Below are 20,784 nucleotides of genomic sequence, written 5' to 3'. Positions count from 1 at the left end.
TTCAACCTTTTTTCATAAAATGACTGGACTAAAAGGCTTTCGAGTTTCGAACCTTATTATCAGTTCTATTTTCTTCGAGGTCACGCGCAAACCGCGTCATCACGCTGAACCGAGCGCCGCTGTTCTGAACCTGTGGTTGTGGCACAGATGCGTGTGTGCTGTTCAAACCGAGCAGTTACAGAGATCATGAAGCGCAGAAATCGGGTGTTTATTTACATCTGCGTACTTTGGTTTACATCTGCGTACTATGATTTAGTATAAACATGTGCGTTCATTTGTTCTGAGAGGATCACAGTTTCCTGTGACTCAGAGTTGAGTTGACTCAGTAAGAGTGAATCAGATTTGAAAAATGGCGGGGGTTTCTGTGCTTCCTTCCTCGGGCTTCATTCAGAAATATATAAATGTTAGCGCTGTTACACTCTCTGTCCGCGAGCCAGCCGCGCGTGTGCGTGTGTGTACGAATGATAATGTTCAAGTGTCCCGTCCGGCCGTGACTCAGACTACAGTACCGAAACACACACAGAACTAGGGATGTGGTTCTGCATCCGTCTGTGATCAACACTGAGTCCAAACACGAACAAAGAAATGTCAAGAACGAAATGGATGTGGTGTAAGTAATCGATTATGGAACATCAAAACAGGAAAAGCGGTCCAATTTTCTTAAAGGAACAGTTCACCCAAAAATTCTTGCTCGTTTTAGCAAGTTTACATCTTGCAATTCTGACTTGTTTTCTCAGAATTGCGTGATATAAAGTCAGAATTGTGAATTATAAAGTCAGAGTTGCGAGATATAAACTCGCAATTCTTCTTTTCTTCAGAATTAAACATTATAACTTGTAATTGCGAGCTTATCTCGCAATCCTGAGAAAACAAGTCAGAATTGCGAGATATAAAGTCACAATTATCTTTTTAAATGTTTTATTCTGTGGCGGAAACAAGCTTCCATGCATACATATGACGTTCTTTTGCAGAATATTAAGGTGGATCTTAACGAAATCATTTCTGACTGTGGTCGTCAAGCTCCAAAAATGACAAAAAAGTATTTTAATGTGGTCCACTCCACATTTCCATAATTATTTGGTCCATATTTCAAGTCTTTTGAGAACACACAGCACGTGTGTTCACAGCACAACAGTTCACAATGCAAGTAATAAAATGCAACTATTCATACATTTATGCATAGGATAGCAACAATAGATGTGTTTATTAGTTTTCTAAAAGGAACTCTAAGCCCATACTGGGCCCAGTATTGTTAAAATTTAGGGTATTTGCAGGTATTTACCAATATTTTGAATTATGCATTGCATTGTGTTGTGTTCGAGGGTTAAAGACATCTTTTCCATTTTTCTGTGGATTTTTTATTTATTTATTTTTACAGTGAAGGAGAAACGCTTCCAATATACTTTGTTGTGGACGTCAAAGACCATGTGTCCAATCAATCTTCGCTTTATTTTAGGAAATGTATCTTTTGCTTGGTATAGAGATCAGATTCCAATATGAACCAGTTTCAATGAAAAACTACATACATACAGATCCAAACTGAAATTACATTACCGGTTCCACGTGCAAAGAGGATACACTTGGTGTATGCCAACCACAATGTGTGGTTTTCCATCCGTCCATCCATCCATCCGTCCATCCATCCATCCATCCATCCATCCGTCCATCCGTGTGCAAAACTACAGTTCCTTCAAAAAGTATATACAACCCCACTGATTATTTACATTCTGCTATGTTGTAAAATCCAATTATGTGACTTTTTCCAGTTATTTTAAAAACAAATATCTGCATTATTTCACTTCCCCTCCTGTCTGCACTCCACACTGTCCTCTATAAATAAACATAGAGTCCTCAAAACACTGTACAGTCAATAAAGAGTGTTTGTAATAACCGTTTATAGCTTCAAAGTGTAGAAGCCAACAGACTGTTGTTTTTCTAATCAGATCCCTAACCATTTTTGTGTATTTTATTTTATTTTCACTGTAATGTTTTGTTTAGTTTTTAAATAGTTTTCCATATTTTGAAAGGCCAAATTAATTCTGTTACCTTTACCTTGCTTTTTTTTTTTATAGAAGACAAAGTCCCTTTAAGTAATGCCAAGAGTGTGAACATTGACCATGAATTGACCACGCATGTATGAGTGGGGTGTGTAAAGGGGAAGGAAGCGCACAGCAGCAGAGCACATGCTGAGCAGAAAAAAGCATTACAGCTGTTCATTCATACACTCCTTCTTCTGCCCGGCGCCCGAGGAGTGGACATGACAAATAACTCCCAAAAAAACAGCCTCAAACAATTAAGTTTATCTTCAGTTAGACAGGAAGTTGATGGCAAACAGCGTAAATGTTTTGTCTCTTTGTCATCGAGACATTCCACACACACACACACACACACAAACTGCTCCTTTTAAGCTCACACTGAAAAATATCGCCAATAATTTGATTAGTGAATACACACTGACTCACAATGACTCGTCTGTAAACAGCATGAATGGGGGAATTAGTCATGTTATTTGCATGGTATATAAGTGGCATGATTTTGCATTTTAAAGATGTCCCAGTATAGACCAAATGGCCCATTGTGAAAACGCAGGTAAGTAAACTGTGGCAGAGTCTGTGCTAAACGCTGCTGTGCTTTTACTGGTATTTGCAACACAATGAGCCGAAAGCTGCAGCATCACACCTCGCTTTGTCTTGTAAATAAAGACATTTTAGCCTACAGCCTTCAACAGGAAAAGACCAGCCGTTCACAAGTCAAAGCACTATTTATATCTTCTCTTTTTAATGCATGCAATGATGTTTGCTATATCAGACCAGCTATTTATGATTTAGTATTTGAAAATGCTGTTTTTAGGCTGGTCAGTATATAAATATAACATGTGTTGTTGAGATCAGATATTATGTCACCCTTTGACTGAATCTGCAAAGGAACAAATAGGCCTATGGCATGATGAGATACAAGACAAATCTTCACTTATTTGAGGGATGAAGATGCGGCAGATCAACAGGACGTTCAGAGATGTCCGTCTGTGTGCCGATGGATGGACGTGGATTCATTTAACAGCTGTTCTGATATTAAATGTAGATACACTGTACAGTATGTGTGGTTTTATGTGCACCAGTTCACTGGCATATGTGTGTAATGTTGGTCTTTATCATCAATATGTTTTATATTCTCGCTATTTTTCATCAATGAATATAAATGACTTCATATTGGTCATGATTTCTTAGAAATAAAGGGATAGGTCACTCAAAAATGAAAGTTTTCACACACACTCACTCACACACACACTGAAAAAAAATATTTGTTGATTTTAATAAAAAAAATGTATGGTAAGTGGTTGCACACAATTGATTTTAGCTACATTTAAACAAATGCATTAAGTTGAACTGAAAAGTTCAACTGCTCCTGATCATTTCAAACACACACACACACACACACACACTCATTTAGGTTCAATGTCTTTTGGAACATTATTCTTCAAAATATCTTCGTTTGTGTTCCACAAATGTACAGGTTTGGAAGAACATGATGGTGAGTAAATTATCAGAATTGTAGTTTTAAATATCATTTTAAAGTGATGACAGTTTAGACACACACACACACACACACACACACAATGACTGTGAAATGACTGCGTTTCCATCTTCATTTGTGGAATGAGGTCTTCGAAACTCATGTTTCAAAACATTCACATCCATAGGATCTAGAATAAATTCCCATAATTCAAATAAAGGACAAGTTAGATACAAGAAATAAGTTTGAAAATTAAATATAATACAAATAATTTAGGAGTCTGAACCAAATAGTAAATAAGTTAAATTAGTCAATTATTAATCAAAGACAAGACGAATCTGAATCAAATTAAATTGACAAAAGTCAATGTATATAAATACAAACATGTTAAATGAAAGTAAATTAATTAACCCATTTATATTTTAAATATCATTTTAAAGTGATGATCTGTAAAAAAAAAGATCATTAGCTGTAAAAAAAACAAGAGAGCACACACACACACACACACACACACACACATAGTTGGAATCAAAACTGCTAGAGAAAGTTTATTAATACACATTTGAGTGATTCTGAGAACGTAAAGTTGATAAAAAATGAAACAAATCAAATTTCCTCTGAACATTCATGTAGAAAATGATTGAACCCCCAAAAGTAACTCCGAAGTGCTTCTGTCACGTCTCTACTGAAATCCCATTCCTCGCTTGAAGAAGCTTCCCTGATCATCTGTGGTTTTCACGTTACCACTGCTTTCTTCAAATCCCACCAAATATTGTCAATGAGATTTAAATCTGAAGATTGCACTCAAGATCATTCGAGTGACCACGCTTCAGTAGACTTGGATGTATGGGGTGTTTGTCCTGCAGGAAAGTCCATTGACCATCAAGCTTCAGGCTAAGACATCTCCATCTTTGCCAAAATGGCTTGATACTTCAAAGAACTCTTGATATCCTTCATACGGTCAAGATTTCCACATAACAGCACTGGACCTCCTCCTTGTTTGACCATAAAGACCATCTTCTTCTGCTCAGAAGCTCATACTGCTGATCCATGGGTCCAACAGTTCCAGTTTGGTCTCATCACTCCATAAAACACTCTTCCAGAACTTCACATCTTTCCAAATCAATTTCAGCATTTTCAATCGGCCTTTTTGTTCTTCTTGGTCAATGGCATTCGGCAAGACTTCCCAACATAAAGCCCATGCTTTATAGTGTATCTCTTATACTCTGCATTGAAATGTTTCTTCCTCCTTTCATCAGGTCATCTTGCAGGTCTTTGGCAGTAAATTAAGAGTTTTTCTTAGTTGCTCTGAGCAAACATTTTATTTCCCTTAATGATATTGTGTTTTTTTCTTTGTGTTTTCTGGTACCACAAATTTTAGACATATGAATAAGGCTGTGTCTCTTTTAGGATTTTGGAAATCTTGTAGACTTTCTAATGTGATAGAACAATTTGTTCTCTATACTATAGCATTTGTGAGAGCTCTTTTGACTTGGCCATATTTGCTCCTCAACTCTGGCACATGCACGGGATAAATGTATGTTTGTTTAACAGCAGCACAAGCTAATTTGTTAAAGTTTCCAAAGGCTTAATTTAACACAATTTTGTACCATACCATACAAATAAGTGACTTAAAAACAGCAGTGTTGAATATGGGTAGAATAACCTGTAAATCAAGTCGTCAACTTTATTCATATAGCGCTTTTTACAATACAGATTGTTTCAAAGCATGCATCTTTACAGTGATAACAGGGAAATAATGCAACAAAGTTTGTTTCTACAGCAGATAGAAGAGGATAGTGACACAGTCCAGCTTAAGTAAGTTCAGTGATGCTTCATTTTTGTCATAAAAAAGTTATTAATTTAGTTCATTTATAGATATATATAGCCGCTCTGGAGAAAACAGTGATGCCATCGTCCAGCTCAGTTCTCATATAATGGTGTCAATGCAGGCAGATCAATATTATTGTTGAATATTAAATAGTTGTAAATCCTATAACTCAAAAAGCATTGACATTATCACTTTTATTTGCCTCTACACTGTTATAGATGCACTTAAAATAACAACAACAACTGTATTTTCAGAAAAGCTTACTACATTTGTAAATTATTAGACTATGCATTATGTGTGTGTACATTTTTGCTTGCGAAACCCCCTTAAATTGTGCTGAAAATGGTAACAATACATTTAAAACCTCTTTTAAAAAAAAAGACTCGGTAACAACAAAAACCTGTAACAACATTACAAACGCAAAACGGTTGGTCAAGACAATATCTGTGTTGCTCGTGTCTGACATGTCTCCATCGTGATTGGCTGCGAAGTGCCACCAGAGCATCTGATTGGTTCCTAACAATTTAAACGCACGTCCTCCTCCCGCTGGCCCCGCCCCCACTGGAAGACCCCGTGAAATGCCCCTGAAACTCCCGAAGGCGATTGTTGTGTTTCATTCATTCGCAGCTCGCAGACCGCGCTGGTTTACAAGCTTTGGACTTCGTCCCGACCGCTCATTTTTAAAAGGGTACGTTTGAAAAATATCTCTTATTCATTTTTTAAAGCTATCGCTAGTAGTATTACATCTCTGCAAAACAGAAATACGAACACGAAAACAGGAAGAAGGTGTTTAGTTTTAAAGGCTGTATTTGATAAGGATTAACAAACACTAAGCAGATTGGCGGGCTCGCGTGGCGCGTTTTTCGTCGTGTTTTATTACCTGCGAGAATCCGTAGATACACTCTCTCAGTCCACATTACTCCCAAAGAAACTTTATACACAGCAAATATTTAAGTTCTTTAAAAGTGCAATTTTGCGGGGGGTTTGAAACAAAAAGGCTACAATAGTTTGTTTTAAATCGTTTTACACAAATATCTGGTGTTATAATTCGTCTTTGTTCATCATTTACACATATTTCAGTCGATTAAAGCCCTTCGCGGTGTAAACAACAGAATCGTGTTTTCACGCGCTCGGGGATTTAAAAGGGCGCGAATCTCGCGCTGTGTGTTCGTGTTCCGGTTTGCGCTGGAACTGCGGGGTATCCGTAGGAGCCGCCGTTCGCCTTTTAGCTTTCTGTTTTAAAGCTCCGCCGCAGCACAGCCAACCCGCGACGGGTTTCACTTCTGCCGTTTAAAGGTATTGAAATCCGACGGTTTAAACGGACACGTCGTGATTAAAACACATTCGCTTATAAATCGACATTGTGAGGAATAACTCGCGCGAGCTCAGGCCTAGCGCGTGTTGTAAACAAACGAGAAGCCGGTCGTTCTGCACGGTTTCATTACGCGCACTGTAAAGTTAACGTATACTCCATTTATTAGTGTCTGCTAAATGTTCGCGTTATGTGTTTAAAGTTTCCGTTGTTTCACCAGTTATCACCAGTGTGTGTTTGTGCTAATCCACCGACTCTCTCTGTTTTCGCCGTGCAGTTTTCCAGCAAGACGAAATGAGTGATTCCGGCAAGGACACAGTGGCTCCTAAAGAGAAAGATGGAGCAGAGAAGAGAGGACGTGGAAGACCACGAAAACACCCACAGGTATTGCGGAGCTCCCAGGGGGCGGTTTAGATAGAAGTGCATATAATAGGGTGGTATATTTCATAATGGTGAGATGAAAACCCTGTCCTTGGCTTGCATTTTAGGTTCAAATGATACCAAGAAATGGGTTGTTGTTACTTTTTGATGTCTGGACCTGAGGAGATCTGAACCCAATATTTTTAATTATTTTTTTTTAATGTGATGTTTAATGCAGAAAAACACTTTGTTTTGGAGCATTTACAACCCAATGGCACACGCTCACCATGTGCAGTGGTCATCTGTAGTGGCAGGGCGACCAAGGCCTGTAACATGATCTCTATAAACCAGCAGTAACCCACTTACTGTTGCAGCTGCTCGCTGATTGGCTGTTGGGAAATGCCAGCGTTTGATTGGTTCATCCTCCTGTCACTCAAAGGCCCTCAAAAGTGCATTGGGTTTAAAGTTTCTATTACTCACCCTTGTAATCAGAGCCTTTGAGTAGTAATCCATGGCCACCATCATATAAGATAAATTACTCATTATGCACCACTATCTTAGTTGCTTTAGAGTATAGTGTTTATCTTTTATTTAACTTAAAAAAATCTACCTTTTGTAGAGTTAATTTCTTTTGTAAGACGTTCATGCTGATTTTAACCATATCGACAACATCATATGTCAGTTTAATTGCAGTATATATATCAGTATATTCCGCAGATTCTCAATTTGTGCTTTTTGTAGGTGATTAATTTCTAAAATCAGAGGGGGAAAGTATACAACATTTCAGTAGAGATTATTTTGGTAGTAATTGTAACCGTATTATTACTTTGAAAGTGTACTTTACACTAAAGACTGCACAGCTAACACATGCATTGTTACGCAATGTTTTCATCCCAATATTGACAAACTTGGTTTTCTGTCCTTGAAGAGACGGTTCAATTTATACAAGCTTTACTTGCACCATCCAGATGCATACGCTGCCCGTTTAACTGAGTCGGGCTATAATGGCCTACAGTGTATTTGATTCTCTTCTGGCAGCCGGTGACTGCATGCCACCTGTTGGTCTTAAAGTAGCGCCCAGTTGTGTTAGCGACATGCTTTATCAGTTCTCCAGCAGTATATGGTGACCCACACTCAGCTTGTTTGTGTAACCGTGTTTATTTTGATCTTCTTGCAGCAGGAGCCGAGTGGGTCGCCCACACCGAAGAGACCGAGAGGGAGACCAAAGGGCAGCAAGAACAAGCCCAGCTCCTTGACACCGAGGGGCAAAGTGAGTAGACGTCTCAGTGGGGAGGGCGTGCACTACACACACACCTCTGCAATACTACACACACCTCTGCAATACTACACACACCTCTGCATCTGTGTGCCGGCCTCCTACTTACAAACACAAGAAACACTTTATATTTATAGTAGGGCGGGGCAACGATTAACTGCATCCAAAATAAGTGTGTGTTTACATATGTGTGTGTGCTGTGTATCATTTTGTATATATAAATGCACATTATATATATATATAAATGACACATTTTCCTTAAATATATACATGCATATGTGTGTGTATTTGAAGAGTTCAGATGCAAAAGCCTCTAAGTGCCATCTGAAATATTCTTCTAGAATGATCATTTTAATAAAGCTTGTATGTTTAAGTTCAGTAATTTCACTTAAATGACCATTAATAGGTAATTTGCATTGCCATTAAAGTGAAATTACTGAACTTAAACATACAAGCTTGATAATAATGATCATTCTAGAAGAATATTTCAGATGACACTTAGAGGCTTTTGCATCTGAACTCTTCATTTATACAAAATAATTATACACAGCACACACACACATATATATTATGTAAACACACTTTTGTTTTGGATGCGATTAATCGTTGCCCTGGTTTATAGTGGAGAGTTCTTGAGGCCGTTTAATTGTTCCTTTAATAACTGTTCACTGCAAGAACCTTTTATTGATGTAAACACTCTTGTTGATGGCCCGTTTCTTGGTGCCGTGCTCTTGTTGTGTGCGACGATCACAACAGTGTGTTTTTCGAGACCAACCCAGGTGCTCGATTCCGGTGCGCTTCCTGCTAGAGCTTCCTGTGGCGTAGCGAGCGCTGTGTGTTGCAGGTGCACGAGCAGCCGAGATGATAATACCCCCCCCACCCCCCCCTTCAACTCTTCCTTCCCCGCCATCTATTGTCATGACAACAGCTGTCCCTCCGACCCCTCCCCCCATAAGCACACCGCCTTGGCCTTTTGTGTGTGTGTGTGTGTGTGTGTGTGTGTGTGTGTGTGTGTGTGTGTGTGTGTGTGTGTCTCGTACCAGCTGTCTCTCAGCTCTGGACCAGGTGGCTGACGAGCTGAAGTGCACCGCGTGCTGCTCGTGTCCGCTTCCAGTATAATGGCCAGTGAACCCGCTGGCCCGGGCCGCCCGCCAGCACAGCTCCCTCTGCTGCTCGTGTGTGTGTAGCACCACGCTCACACACTCTCTCTCTCTCCTCTTCTCTTCCAGAAAGCAGCGCCGGCTTCGGCACCTGCAGGGACAAAGCGCCGCGGACGACCCAAGAAAGCCGTAAGTTCATCATGTGTGTGTTCTGTGCCTTTAAGAGTGTGTTCTGTGGCGTTATGGCACGAAACCACACGGCTAAACCAGTGTTTATGTGGTGAGAAGTTGCCACGGGCAACAGTGCAAATATTTGGCTGCTTCTCCCGAGAGATTTCCTTCTCGCCGCTCGGTTCTCCTGTAGGTCTCGTTTATAAGAACAGATCAAATATCTCGAAGCGTTTTGTTTTGCTCTTTTAAGTCAGTCTGGCATGTAATCAGCGCCGCCCTGCATTTCCTCGACAGCTCACGGTGTAGTCATCAGCCCTGTGTGTGTGTCTTTTACACCGCGTTCCTCTCGCATGAGGCACTGACGTTTACATGTCTGCAGGAATCCGGCACGCTGAGTCACCGAAACCCCAGGCTTTGAGTCACACTACGAGTTACTGCTGCCATGCTTTGAAAGCCAGGCCATTTCCTTCACTTAATCAGTCCAACTTTGAACAACTTTTTAATTGCATGAATGCCACATGCATTATGGTGGTTTAATGTTTTAATAGAGAAGTGTTATCGAATGCGTCGTCTTTGCTGCCAACTTAAACTTTGCGCAAATTGCGTCGTATGGTGACCTATAATTACCTAAAAGACTGTTAAATGAATGACAGCAGTGGAGGTGATGAGTCAGTGGCCCATCTAAATGCCCACACTTGTGGTCTTCGCACTTGTCTACTTGCATGACAAATTTCCTGTATCTGGTTCAAGCGGGCGTGACCACAAGTGTGTCAATCTTTCGATTACCCAGAATTAGTGTTGCACGGTGCACCGATACTTCAAAAGTATCGCGATTCTCGGAAATTAAAATGTCACGATTCCTAAATGTACTAGTATCGATACTTCTAAGAATGACCGCGCTCCAGATTTGTAAGGCCGGCGACACACTGCGTGGCCGCTTTTATTTCGGCTCCCATGTTAACAGGTTAGAGCTAGCACACGCGTATAAGTATAAACAGTATAAAGTATACACTGAGCCGCGCGGAAGACGTGCGCATGCTAGAAATAGAACCGACGCCTATTTTTCACGCGACCTGCAAGCGTGTTGGAAGATAGAATAGAAATAGAATCGGAGAAGATGTTTCTATGTCATTTTGACACGAATACATATTAAAGGGATAGTTCACTTTGAAATTAGTTTCTGATATGTTTTAGCTTACCTCAAGGGCATCCAAGATGTAGGTGTCTTTGTTTCCGCAGTAGTTTCAATTTTGATATTTTTAGGTCAAACCGTTCTTGTCTGTCAGTCATATAATGCATGTCGATGGTCACTGGCTCAAAACACAAGCACAGAGTCCAAATTAAAACAATTCCCCACGTCCAAATGAAACAATTCCCCATCATAAGTACACATTGATGGCCTAAGACACGAAACGAGCGGTTTGTGTGAGAAAACGAACAGTATTTATATCGTTGTTATCTCTTGAAAACAGCACACGTCCAAATGATCTGACGGCGCGGGCGGGTATAGATATATACATAGATGTCGCCTTGGCTACGGTTTCGTTCCAATGAACTGCAGTAGCGAAGGCGACATCTAGTGTATACGTCTATACCCGCCAGCGGGTGGGTATAGATATATACACTAGATGTCGCTTGGCTACGGTTTTGTTCCAATGAACTGCAGTAGCCAAGGCGACATCTATGTATATATCTATACCCGCCCGCGCCGTCAGATCATTTGGACGTGTGCTGTTTTCAAGAGATAACAACGATATAAATACTGTTCGTTTTCTCACACAAACCGCTCGTTTCGTGTCTTAGGCCATCAATGTGTACTTATGATGGGGAATTGTTTCATTTGGACGTGGGGAATTGTTTTAATTTGGACTCTGTGCTTGTGTTTTGAGACAGTGACCATCGACCTGCATTATATGACTGACAGACAAGAACGGTTTGACCTAAAAATATCAAAATTGAAACTACTGCGGAAACAAAGACACCTACATCTTGGATGCCCTTGAGGTAAGCTAAAACATATCAAAAAATTAATTTCAAAGTGAACTATCCCTTTAATAAGTGACATTTTAATGTTTGAAAGTCTCTAGGTTTTGACATAAATGCAGATATAAATGTAATTAAAAAAAATATTGTCGATTTTTCAAATACTGCACCTCTCAATACAGAACGACATCCTGTAGCCTATTTTGCCGTCAACACTGCCAATTCTTGACTTGGTATCGAAACAATAATTTTGGTGTCGTGACAACACTACCCAGAATGCAATTGTTCACAGAGCTTTTTTGATTTGCAATACTTTGCATTTTAAACTTCTGAATGTCTGGTCAGAAACACAGTTTAGAAACGGCAGTGCTTCTAATTAAGTGATTAAAAAGCAGTTGCACGTGTTGTGCACACTATAATACACTGATCTCTGCAACAATATACTGTGCAACACGAGCCTTGCTCATTTACTTCCTGTCGCGTGCAAAGTGGCAAAGCCTGCGTGTGTGTGTGTGGAGACTCTGATCGTGTTGAGATTCTCTCGTATCTGAGGTGCGTAATTCACAGGGTTTGGTTAAAGTGCTTGAATCTGAAATAATTCTTGGAAAGCCCTTGAGAAACAGCCATGCTAATGCTAAGACAGCAAACAGATGAACATGCTAATGCTAAGACAGCAAACAGATGAACATGCTAATGCTAAAACGGCAAACAGATGAACATGCTAATGCTAAAACAGCAAACAGATGAACATGCTAATGCTAAGCTTGCTTGAAGTATTGAAAGACACTATATATGTTGTAGTTTAATTATTTTCGGGGAATGACTTCAGAGATCTTCGATGCCAGAAATATTAGACTTTATTGCAAACAAAGCCGAACGCCTCCTGCAGGCCAGGCGCTCCCGAGAAAATGTCCAGCTCACATATATGGGTCAGTGACGCGACGGGTCATTGTTTTTGTCCAAAGGCCTTAATAATAATAATAATAATAATAATAAATAATATAACAAATATTTAACATCCAAAGTATGTAAGGGTGATCTCTTTTACTTGGTTTTGATTATGTTTTACTACATATAAAGGTATTTTAAAGATTTTGAAGTGTCAAAAGGTCATTCGGTAAAACCGATATAGTAAATATTTAAATGGAATAATATTGTTTTTAATAATTAAAGGAACTACAATAATACAAATATAAAGCAGATGAGGCTCTTTTCCTGCTCTCCCTGTGCAGTGTTTCGCTGGAGTATGTGTGAGTGTTTAGAGTAGTCCAATACATGATTACATTTATGAGATCAGTGATAATTGTTTAATATTTCCTCTGTGGTACACACTATATCTCAACATCAATGTCAAATCAGCTTTTAACTTTCAAATCAGTGGTGAAACCCAATGACTTTTATCTTGTAAAAAATGACAAAAAACAGTGTTAATTTACTGTACAAACCACACACTCTTACTGTGAACACCTGGGGAAACTAAAACATGGTTTTCAAATATAGTTATATCTCCATTATTTATATATATATATACCTCCTATAGATTATGTTTGAGAGAGAGTTTGTACCATGTGACTTTACTGAAATAGCATTCTCTGCTGTGTAACATTCCTGCTCTCAGGCTTCCAAAGTTAAACCAAAGACACACACAGAGGAAATAATTAATAGTGTACACATGTATAGCTAAATTACTAAATAATAATAATAATAAAAAAATCTTCAACATATATTAAATTAGTTTAATTTTTTCCAATGATATTACGCAATATTTTCATGCAAAATGAGCACTGCAGCCGGTCTGAGACGGATATAAAGACATTTCGCACGACTATGAGCACAATATTGCTCCGTATCCGAGTATATGATACAGCTTTCACTCTTCAGGCCAATCATATATTCATGACTTTGAACAAAGAAAATGATATCTTGGCCAATATTATCCTTTCAGCAGTTGTGTGAATCTCACACAGACATGTTTTTGTGACCATTGCATTCTCTATAATATTTTGCATGCTTTGATACACACACAAATATATAAATGACGTTCTCTCGTTTCGTCTCTCCAGGAGAAAGAGGAGCAGCCATCCAAGTCCTCTGAGGAGGAGGAAGAAGAGGAGGAAGAGGAACAGTAACCAGCAACTCATGCTACCTCACAATCCAACGTTTATTCTTCCTGTTGACCAGAGCTGGACTGCCCCTCTCCCCTCTCCCCTCTCCCCTCTCCCCCCTCCCCCTCTCCTTCCCCTTACACTAGTGCCACCCTCGCCCTCCAACTCACCTTTACGCTCTAGCGCCCCCTAGTGTCAGGGAGGACTGCACACTTCATGCGCCTTCTTCTCTGTGTAACACCACTGGAAAAAGACTCAGAATACTGTATGTCCATTCATGGATGCATGCACATGTGTATGCACATCTGTATATGTCTCGCACTCAATGGGTAATTGGTCGAAAAGCGTCTGTCGTTATACTGGACAAAGATATGCTCTGATGGCGGCTTGACACACAACGCGATTTGCAAAATACTGAAGTTTTTTTTTTTTTTCTCTCTCTCTTTTTCGCAAACAAACGGTTTCAGGCCTTGAGAATTCAACTTTATTTTTTACAATTTCAAAGTCTAAGATAATGGTAGGTTGTGTGAAATTCATGTCGTTGTGTACTGGACAAAGGTGAATTGACCTACTCGTTTGTTTTTACTTGGGTTGTGTGTGTGTGTGTGTGTGTGTGTGTGTGTGTGTGTGTGTGTGTGTGTGTGTGTGTGTGGTAACTCGATGTCTCCAGTTATACTTTTAGCTTCTCCGTGATTCAAGCTAGAAATAAAAACGAGCATATTTTTGAGTGCGCATAATCTAGAGGTCTTTTAACTTTGTAATCAACATATCATTGAATGCTTTGTCGTGAAACCTTTGTTCTTCATAACTCCCTCCGCTTGTCTCGCCGCACCATCATGATTTCACTTTCATGATTTCGGCCCGTTCTCAGTGTAATTCAGCTCGCCGGATCTCCTGAGGAACCGATTGCCTGATGGGTTTTAACTTTTGGAAGTGACTTGATTTGTTTAACCACCGACTGTAAAGCATGGCAAGCCCGCTCCTTGCTCCAGAAGTGCTTTTATCAGCCCCAAATAAATCTGTTAATCTCGCATGCGAAATGTTAAACACTTTTCTTTCTTTTTTTGTTGTTGAATAGAAGATGCTAGATCATTCCATTTGCTCTCGATTTTCCTTGCGAACTTCCCAGCCGTGTCACTTCAGTCCGCTCAGACGACGTTCGCTCTCTTCTTCATGCTGGTTTTGGTTCGTTTCTTTTTTTTTTTTTTTTGACGTGTTAAATTCCATGTCAGGGAACGCTGATCGGTCCAGTGACTGGGTCTCCTCTCAGAACTTAATGCTGCTACAAACATGGTTAATTAAACCCGGAAAACTGCAACCAGGTCAGTTCTACTCTGGACTTGACCGTCACGTTCATACCTCACTTTACAACAGCCTATGACGGATTACTCTTCTCTTTCCTGACGACGTTCAGCTGGTCCCAGTGCAGTGTCTGATCCATTTATAACTATGTCTCCAAGTGTGGGATTTGTGTTGCTTTTATTTTTGTTTTTAAACTGGTTTTTTTCATTATATAAGCATCTGGACACGCCACAGGAATTACTGCATTGAGTCACAGAGATGCAAAACAAGTTCAGACTGTGGTAGAAATATAGGTTTGTGTGTGTGTGTGTGTTAGTTTATTTTTCTATACGTATTCGTTTGGTGCACTGAATTGACTTTTGATTTGTTGTATCATGGACAAAATGATTTAGTGTGGCACCTAAAGGTTAGGGCTTCTCTCTCTGTCTTTCCTCTCTCTGTAATGAACTACATCCCGCTAGTTGCTTAGCTCTGAGCCCCCGTTTAGTAGATCATGATGGTACTAAGGCTGGTTTTTAACATGCCCCCCCTCAATACTGATGTCTTGTTTTTATGTGCCCGTGCACAACTGGTTTGGGATCAGTCTTTTCAATGTATACACTCTGCATTTTCTATTGTGGACTGCAGGAATTTATACTCAAAATCGTAATAAAGTTAAGAATTCGTACATATCTTTGGTCTGGCTGTATTTCTTCAAATCTGCCTCTCTAAAACACACACATATTACATCTACGGCTGCTTGGCCACGATCACGGTCTGCATTTCTGCTTGGAAAACCTTTTTTTTTCTTTTAAATTATTAATTGTAAAATTACATGTTATATTGCCCTACATGAATTAAAAAAGATCACTTGGTTGATTCTCTCTGTCTCTCTCTCTCTGTACTTTGATGGAAGGGGACTTATATTTTTCTCTGTGTTTGCAGTGAAGATTATAATTTAGGATTTGTATTGTGAAATAATTTTTTTGTAGTTTTTTTTGTCTCTTAAAACAATTTTTTCTTTATTTTTATATCTGAACAAGATTAAAGGTCCATATATGAATCAAACATGTAACTTTATTTTAATAACTCTGCGTTGCAGCATGAATGTCACTGCTCATTTGAATAAAGTTGCTTCAAAACCTTGTTGAAAGTGAAATGTGCTGCATTTTGCTGTCAATGACTAAAGAATTAATGCAGATGTTGTAACAACAGTAGTTTTAATAGAAGTTAAACAAAACTACGTCAATAGAACTGAATGTGCAAGAAAGTCTCAATGGTCATGAAAAACCTGGAAATATAAGAGAACCAACATGGAAGTGGCAATTCATCGACTGGCCGCTTGAGGCTGGCTGCAGAAGGGAGTCAAATCTGCATCTCCCGCATGTTGAAATGCCCAACTTTACAGCAGGAAAAGACATGTTTACAGCCTGGAGCAAAAAGTGGCTTTGGTCTATACAGCTAATTCTGCCCTTCATGACGACTGTGAGGAGGGTGAATATTTTTATAACTCATCCGTTTAAATGATATTAAGCCTTAAATGTCTGCATCGTTAAGGGTGTGTCCACTTTTGAGTGACAGGTGGATTCCCGCTGCTGTGGTCATTAATCATCATTAGCCGTTTGTCTGCTGTCTGTTAGCCGTCACGTTACCTCAGCTCACTGTCTGACTAAAAATAAATAAACACCTGAACACAAACACACCTGAACAAGCACACACCTGAACGTGAACACACCTGAACACGCACACACCTGAGCACAAACACTCCTGAACGTGAACACACCTGAACGCACACACTTGAACACGCACACACCTGAACACAAACACACCTGAACGAACACCTGAAACACACACCTGAACGTGAACACACCTGAACGCGCACACACCTGAACACGCACACACCTGAACACGCACACACCTGAACGCGAACACACCTGAGCACAAACACACCTGAACGAACACACCTGAACACGCACACACCTGAACACAAACACACCTGAACAAGCACACACCTGAACGTGAACACATCTGAACGTGAACACACCTGAACACGCACACACCTGAACGTGAACACACCTGAACGTGAACACATCTGAACGTGAACACACCTGAACACGCACACACCTGAGCACAAACACACCTGAACGTGAACACACCTGAACGCGAACACACCTGAGCACAAACACACCTGAACGAACACACCTGAACACGCACACACCTGAACACAAACACACCTGAACAAGCACACACCTGAACGTGAACACATCTGAACGTGAACACACCTGAACACGCACACACCTGAACGTGAACACACCTGAACGTGAACACACCTGAACGAACAAACCTGAACACACACACTTGAACGCAAACACACCTGAACACGCACACACCTGAACACAAACACACCTGAACGAACACACCTGAACGCACGCACACCCCTGAAAGAAAACACACCTGAACGAACACACCTGAACACAAACACACCTGAACGCGAACACACCTGAACGCGAACACACCTGAATGCGAACACACCTGAACATGCACACACCTGAACACAAACACACCTGAACACAAACACACCTGAACGAACACACCTGAACGAACACACCTGAACACAAACACACCTGAACGCGAACACACCTGAACGCGAACACACCTGAATGCAAACACACCTGAACACGCACACACCTGAACGAACACACCTGAACACAAACACACCTGAACGAACACACCTGAACGCACGCACACCCCTGAACGCAAACACACCTGAACGAACACACCTGAACACAAACACACCTGAACACGAACACACCTGAACGCGAACACACCTGAATGCGAACACACCTGAACACGCACACACCTGAACACAAACACACCTGAACGAACACACCTGAACACAAACACACCTGAACACGCACACACCTGAACACAAACACACCTGAACACAAACACCTGAACACGAACACACCTGAACGCGAACACACCTGAATGCGAACACACCTGAATGCGAACACACCTGAACACGCACACACCTGAACACAAACACACCTGAACGAACACACCTGAACACAAACACACCTGAACACAAACACACCTGAACTCGAACACACCTGAACGCGAACACACCTGAATGCGAACACACCTGAACACGCACACACCTGAACACAAACACACCTGAACGAACACACCTGAACGCAAACACACCTGAACACGCACACACCTGAACACAAACACACCTGAACGAACACACCTGAATGCACGCACACACCTGAACGAACACACCTGAACACGCACACACCTGAACACAAACACACCTGAACGCAAACACACCCGAACACGCACACACCTGAACACAAACACACCTGAACGCAAACACACCCGAACGCGAACACACCTGAACACAAACACACCTGAACGCGAACACACCTAAACACGAACAAACCTGAACGTGCAGAAGCTTTGAAAGGAAAGTGGGTCTCCAGAAGCAGGGTTGATGAGCTGTGGATCCTGATTAAAGATGGTTGCATGTCTTAGCTCATGGGGCACATGACAAACTGAAGGAGCCGTCACAACTGCATCTGACATCGTGGGAACATTTGATTGTTTGGCTGCCTGATATGAACGAGTTTGCCAAGTAAACTTGGACTAACCAGAGGCCATTTCACACCCTTTCGGATGACTTCAGCAAGGCTTTCGGTACAGTCAACCACCTCGATCTTAGAGCATTCCTCTCATGTGCCACCAGGTGCTGGATTTCAGGAGACACAGAACAGATCTAACATTATCAAATGATTAATGGAAGAAATATTTGATAGAACCATTTGATATTTAACAACCAAGCACCACACTGTAAAATATGGAAGCTTGTTTCCGCCAAAAATGCGATTCGCAATTACAGGAGATAAAGTCAGAGTTGCAGAGAGGTGGACCGTAACGAAGTGCATTTACTTGAGTACTGTACTGAAGTACACTTGTTTGAGTATATATATATATATATATTTGGAAACTTATGGCTTTAACTTCACTATATTTGTAAGACAATTCTCATACTTTTCACTCCTACATTTCTATCAAGATCCTCGAGTCGACCGTCGCTTCTATGTAGCAGCTTTGAAAGTCAGTGGATGATTTTTTGCTTCTTTAAAACATGATTATTTTAGTTTTTTTTTTGCAGGCAGCCTATCAGTAATCACTCTTGTAGGGTCACGTAAAGTCCAATGATTTCACAGTTTTTTTTTTTGTTTCTGATCCGTTGATGGCAAAATGGAAGAAAACGCGGTTCCTCGGTGCAGTGTGCGCACTATAATAGCCATCCTTAGAAAGTTTTGTTTTAAATATTTGCTTTGTTTGCCTAAAACGAACCATATATCACAGCCTTCAAAAATTTGCCGTCTAATCTGCGGAAGCATTTTGAGGCATGTAAACTTTTCATTTCTGGTGAAAGGTTGAAATTGTCTGTGCTTTTAGAGCTAAAGTTTCAGTATGAAGCAGTGATCATTTCATTGACGAATAATTTTTGTCAATTTTCATCAACAACATATTTTCATTGACGAAAACGAGACAACAACTAAATAAAAAACTGTTTTGAATGACAAAAACTATAACAAAATTGTATTGACATTTTCATCAATTAATAAAAACGAGATGAAAATGTCCTTGCACACTGAGTCCGAAATTCGCGTCCGAAATTTCCGCACGTTAAAAAATAAATACGACCTCACGTTATGTCAATCACGCTTACACACTGCCTCCGAAACTTTCGTCCGTCATAAAAAAAATTCGGATCGGGTTCGATTTTCTGCGTTTTTCGCATCCGTAACAAGCATTTGAATGGTGTTTTGACAATTCAGAGACACCGAATCACGAATACGAAAAAACGCATACGAAAATGTCGTACTCAGTGTGCAAGGACCTTTAGGGAGGGACTATTTGGGAAGAGATCCAGTCAGAACTGATGCCCTGCATGAGATGCCCTGCAATGTAAATGCCTGGGAGAAAGCATAGACAGTGAAAGAAATGGACACAGCGACCCCACTGGATTCAACGGAGAAAAGTGAAGTCAATTAGAAGCACTTCTTCCCAAGTACAGCTCGCTGCATCCTGCGGTGGACGTCCAACCCGGCCCACATCCAAGTGTGACGTCGGAAGCCTCGCCCATGTCCAAATACGGCACGTGACTCGATTTGTTGTACGCATGCGCAAAATGGCGCTGCTTCCTGTCGGAAATATATTTACGGTTGTTATCATAGTTATTGGTTTATAATAAAGATGAGGTTATTGGTGTAGAGGTGTGATGCAACAGATTATTGGTGCAGTTAAATTGTGACGCTTTGGCAAGCTTGGAATGGTCTAATTCACAATTACTCCCTCAACAGCTGTATTAGACAATACGTTACCTCTGCATTGCTCACTGGTTTTGTAAGTTAATGACATGGTAGTACAAGTAAACAATGTACCTTAAAATGATATTTTTGTATTTCTCTTGTATTTCTGTTACACAAATGGTAATCAATAATCATGGTTTTGCTATAATAAACGTATAAGGGAGCATCTATACTTAAACTAAAACGAGTTTTTGTCACTTTCTTAATTATATGTACTCCAAACTGCACTTATAGTTACCCCTTCTAAATTAAAAAAAAATGTGGTTATAGAAATATTGCATTTTTACAACCAAATTAAGAATTCACTTATTAGTTAATGCCTGTTATAGCAAATGACTTTGAAATCAAATAATAGAACAGCAGAATGGAATTTATGTAAACCTTAAGTTAAAGAACCAATATGGTGAAACTCGAAAAATTAGAATATCGTGCAAAAGTTCATTTATTTCAGTAATTCAACTAAAAGCT

At 40.2% G+C, this 20,784-nt stretch overlaps 1 protein-coding gene across 2 annotated transcripts; it reads left to right on the top strand.

Annotated features, from left to right (window-relative positions):
- The first annotated feature begins 5,900 nt into the window (after positions 1 to 5,900).
- hmga1a (high mobility group AT-hook 1a) lies at positions 5,901 to 15,622 on the top strand. 2 transcript variants are annotated; one of them, XM_084428113.1, is made up of 5 exons: positions 5,901 to 6,032; positions 6,934 to 7,040; positions 8,194 to 8,286; positions 9,522 to 9,581; positions 13,610 to 15,622. In XM_084428113.1, the coding sequence occupies exons 2-5, from the start codon at positions 6,951 to 6,953 to the stop codon at positions 13,673 to 13,675; spliced, it is 309 nt and encodes a 102-aa protein (XP_084284239.1). In that variant the 5' UTR covers positions 5,901 to 6,032; positions 6,934 to 6,950; the 3' UTR covers positions 13,676 to 15,622. The 2 variants fall into 2 exon arrangements, with proteins under 2 accessions (XP_084284239.1, XP_084284240.1); XM_084428114.1 differs by lacking the exon at positions 5,901 to 6,032 and adding an exon at positions 6,511 to 6,640.
- The last annotated feature ends 5,162 nt before the right edge of the window (positions 15,623 to 20,784 follow it).

The sequence above is a fragment of the Rutilus rutilus genome (assembly GCF_951802725.1).
Source record: "Rutilus rutilus genome assembly, chromosome: 13".
Lineage (NCBI taxonomy): Eukaryota > Metazoa > Chordata > Actinopteri > Cypriniformes > Leuciscidae > Rutilus > Rutilus rutilus.
Note: the sequence above shows the minus strand (reverse complement) of the source record. Positions and strands in the feature narration are given on the sequence as shown.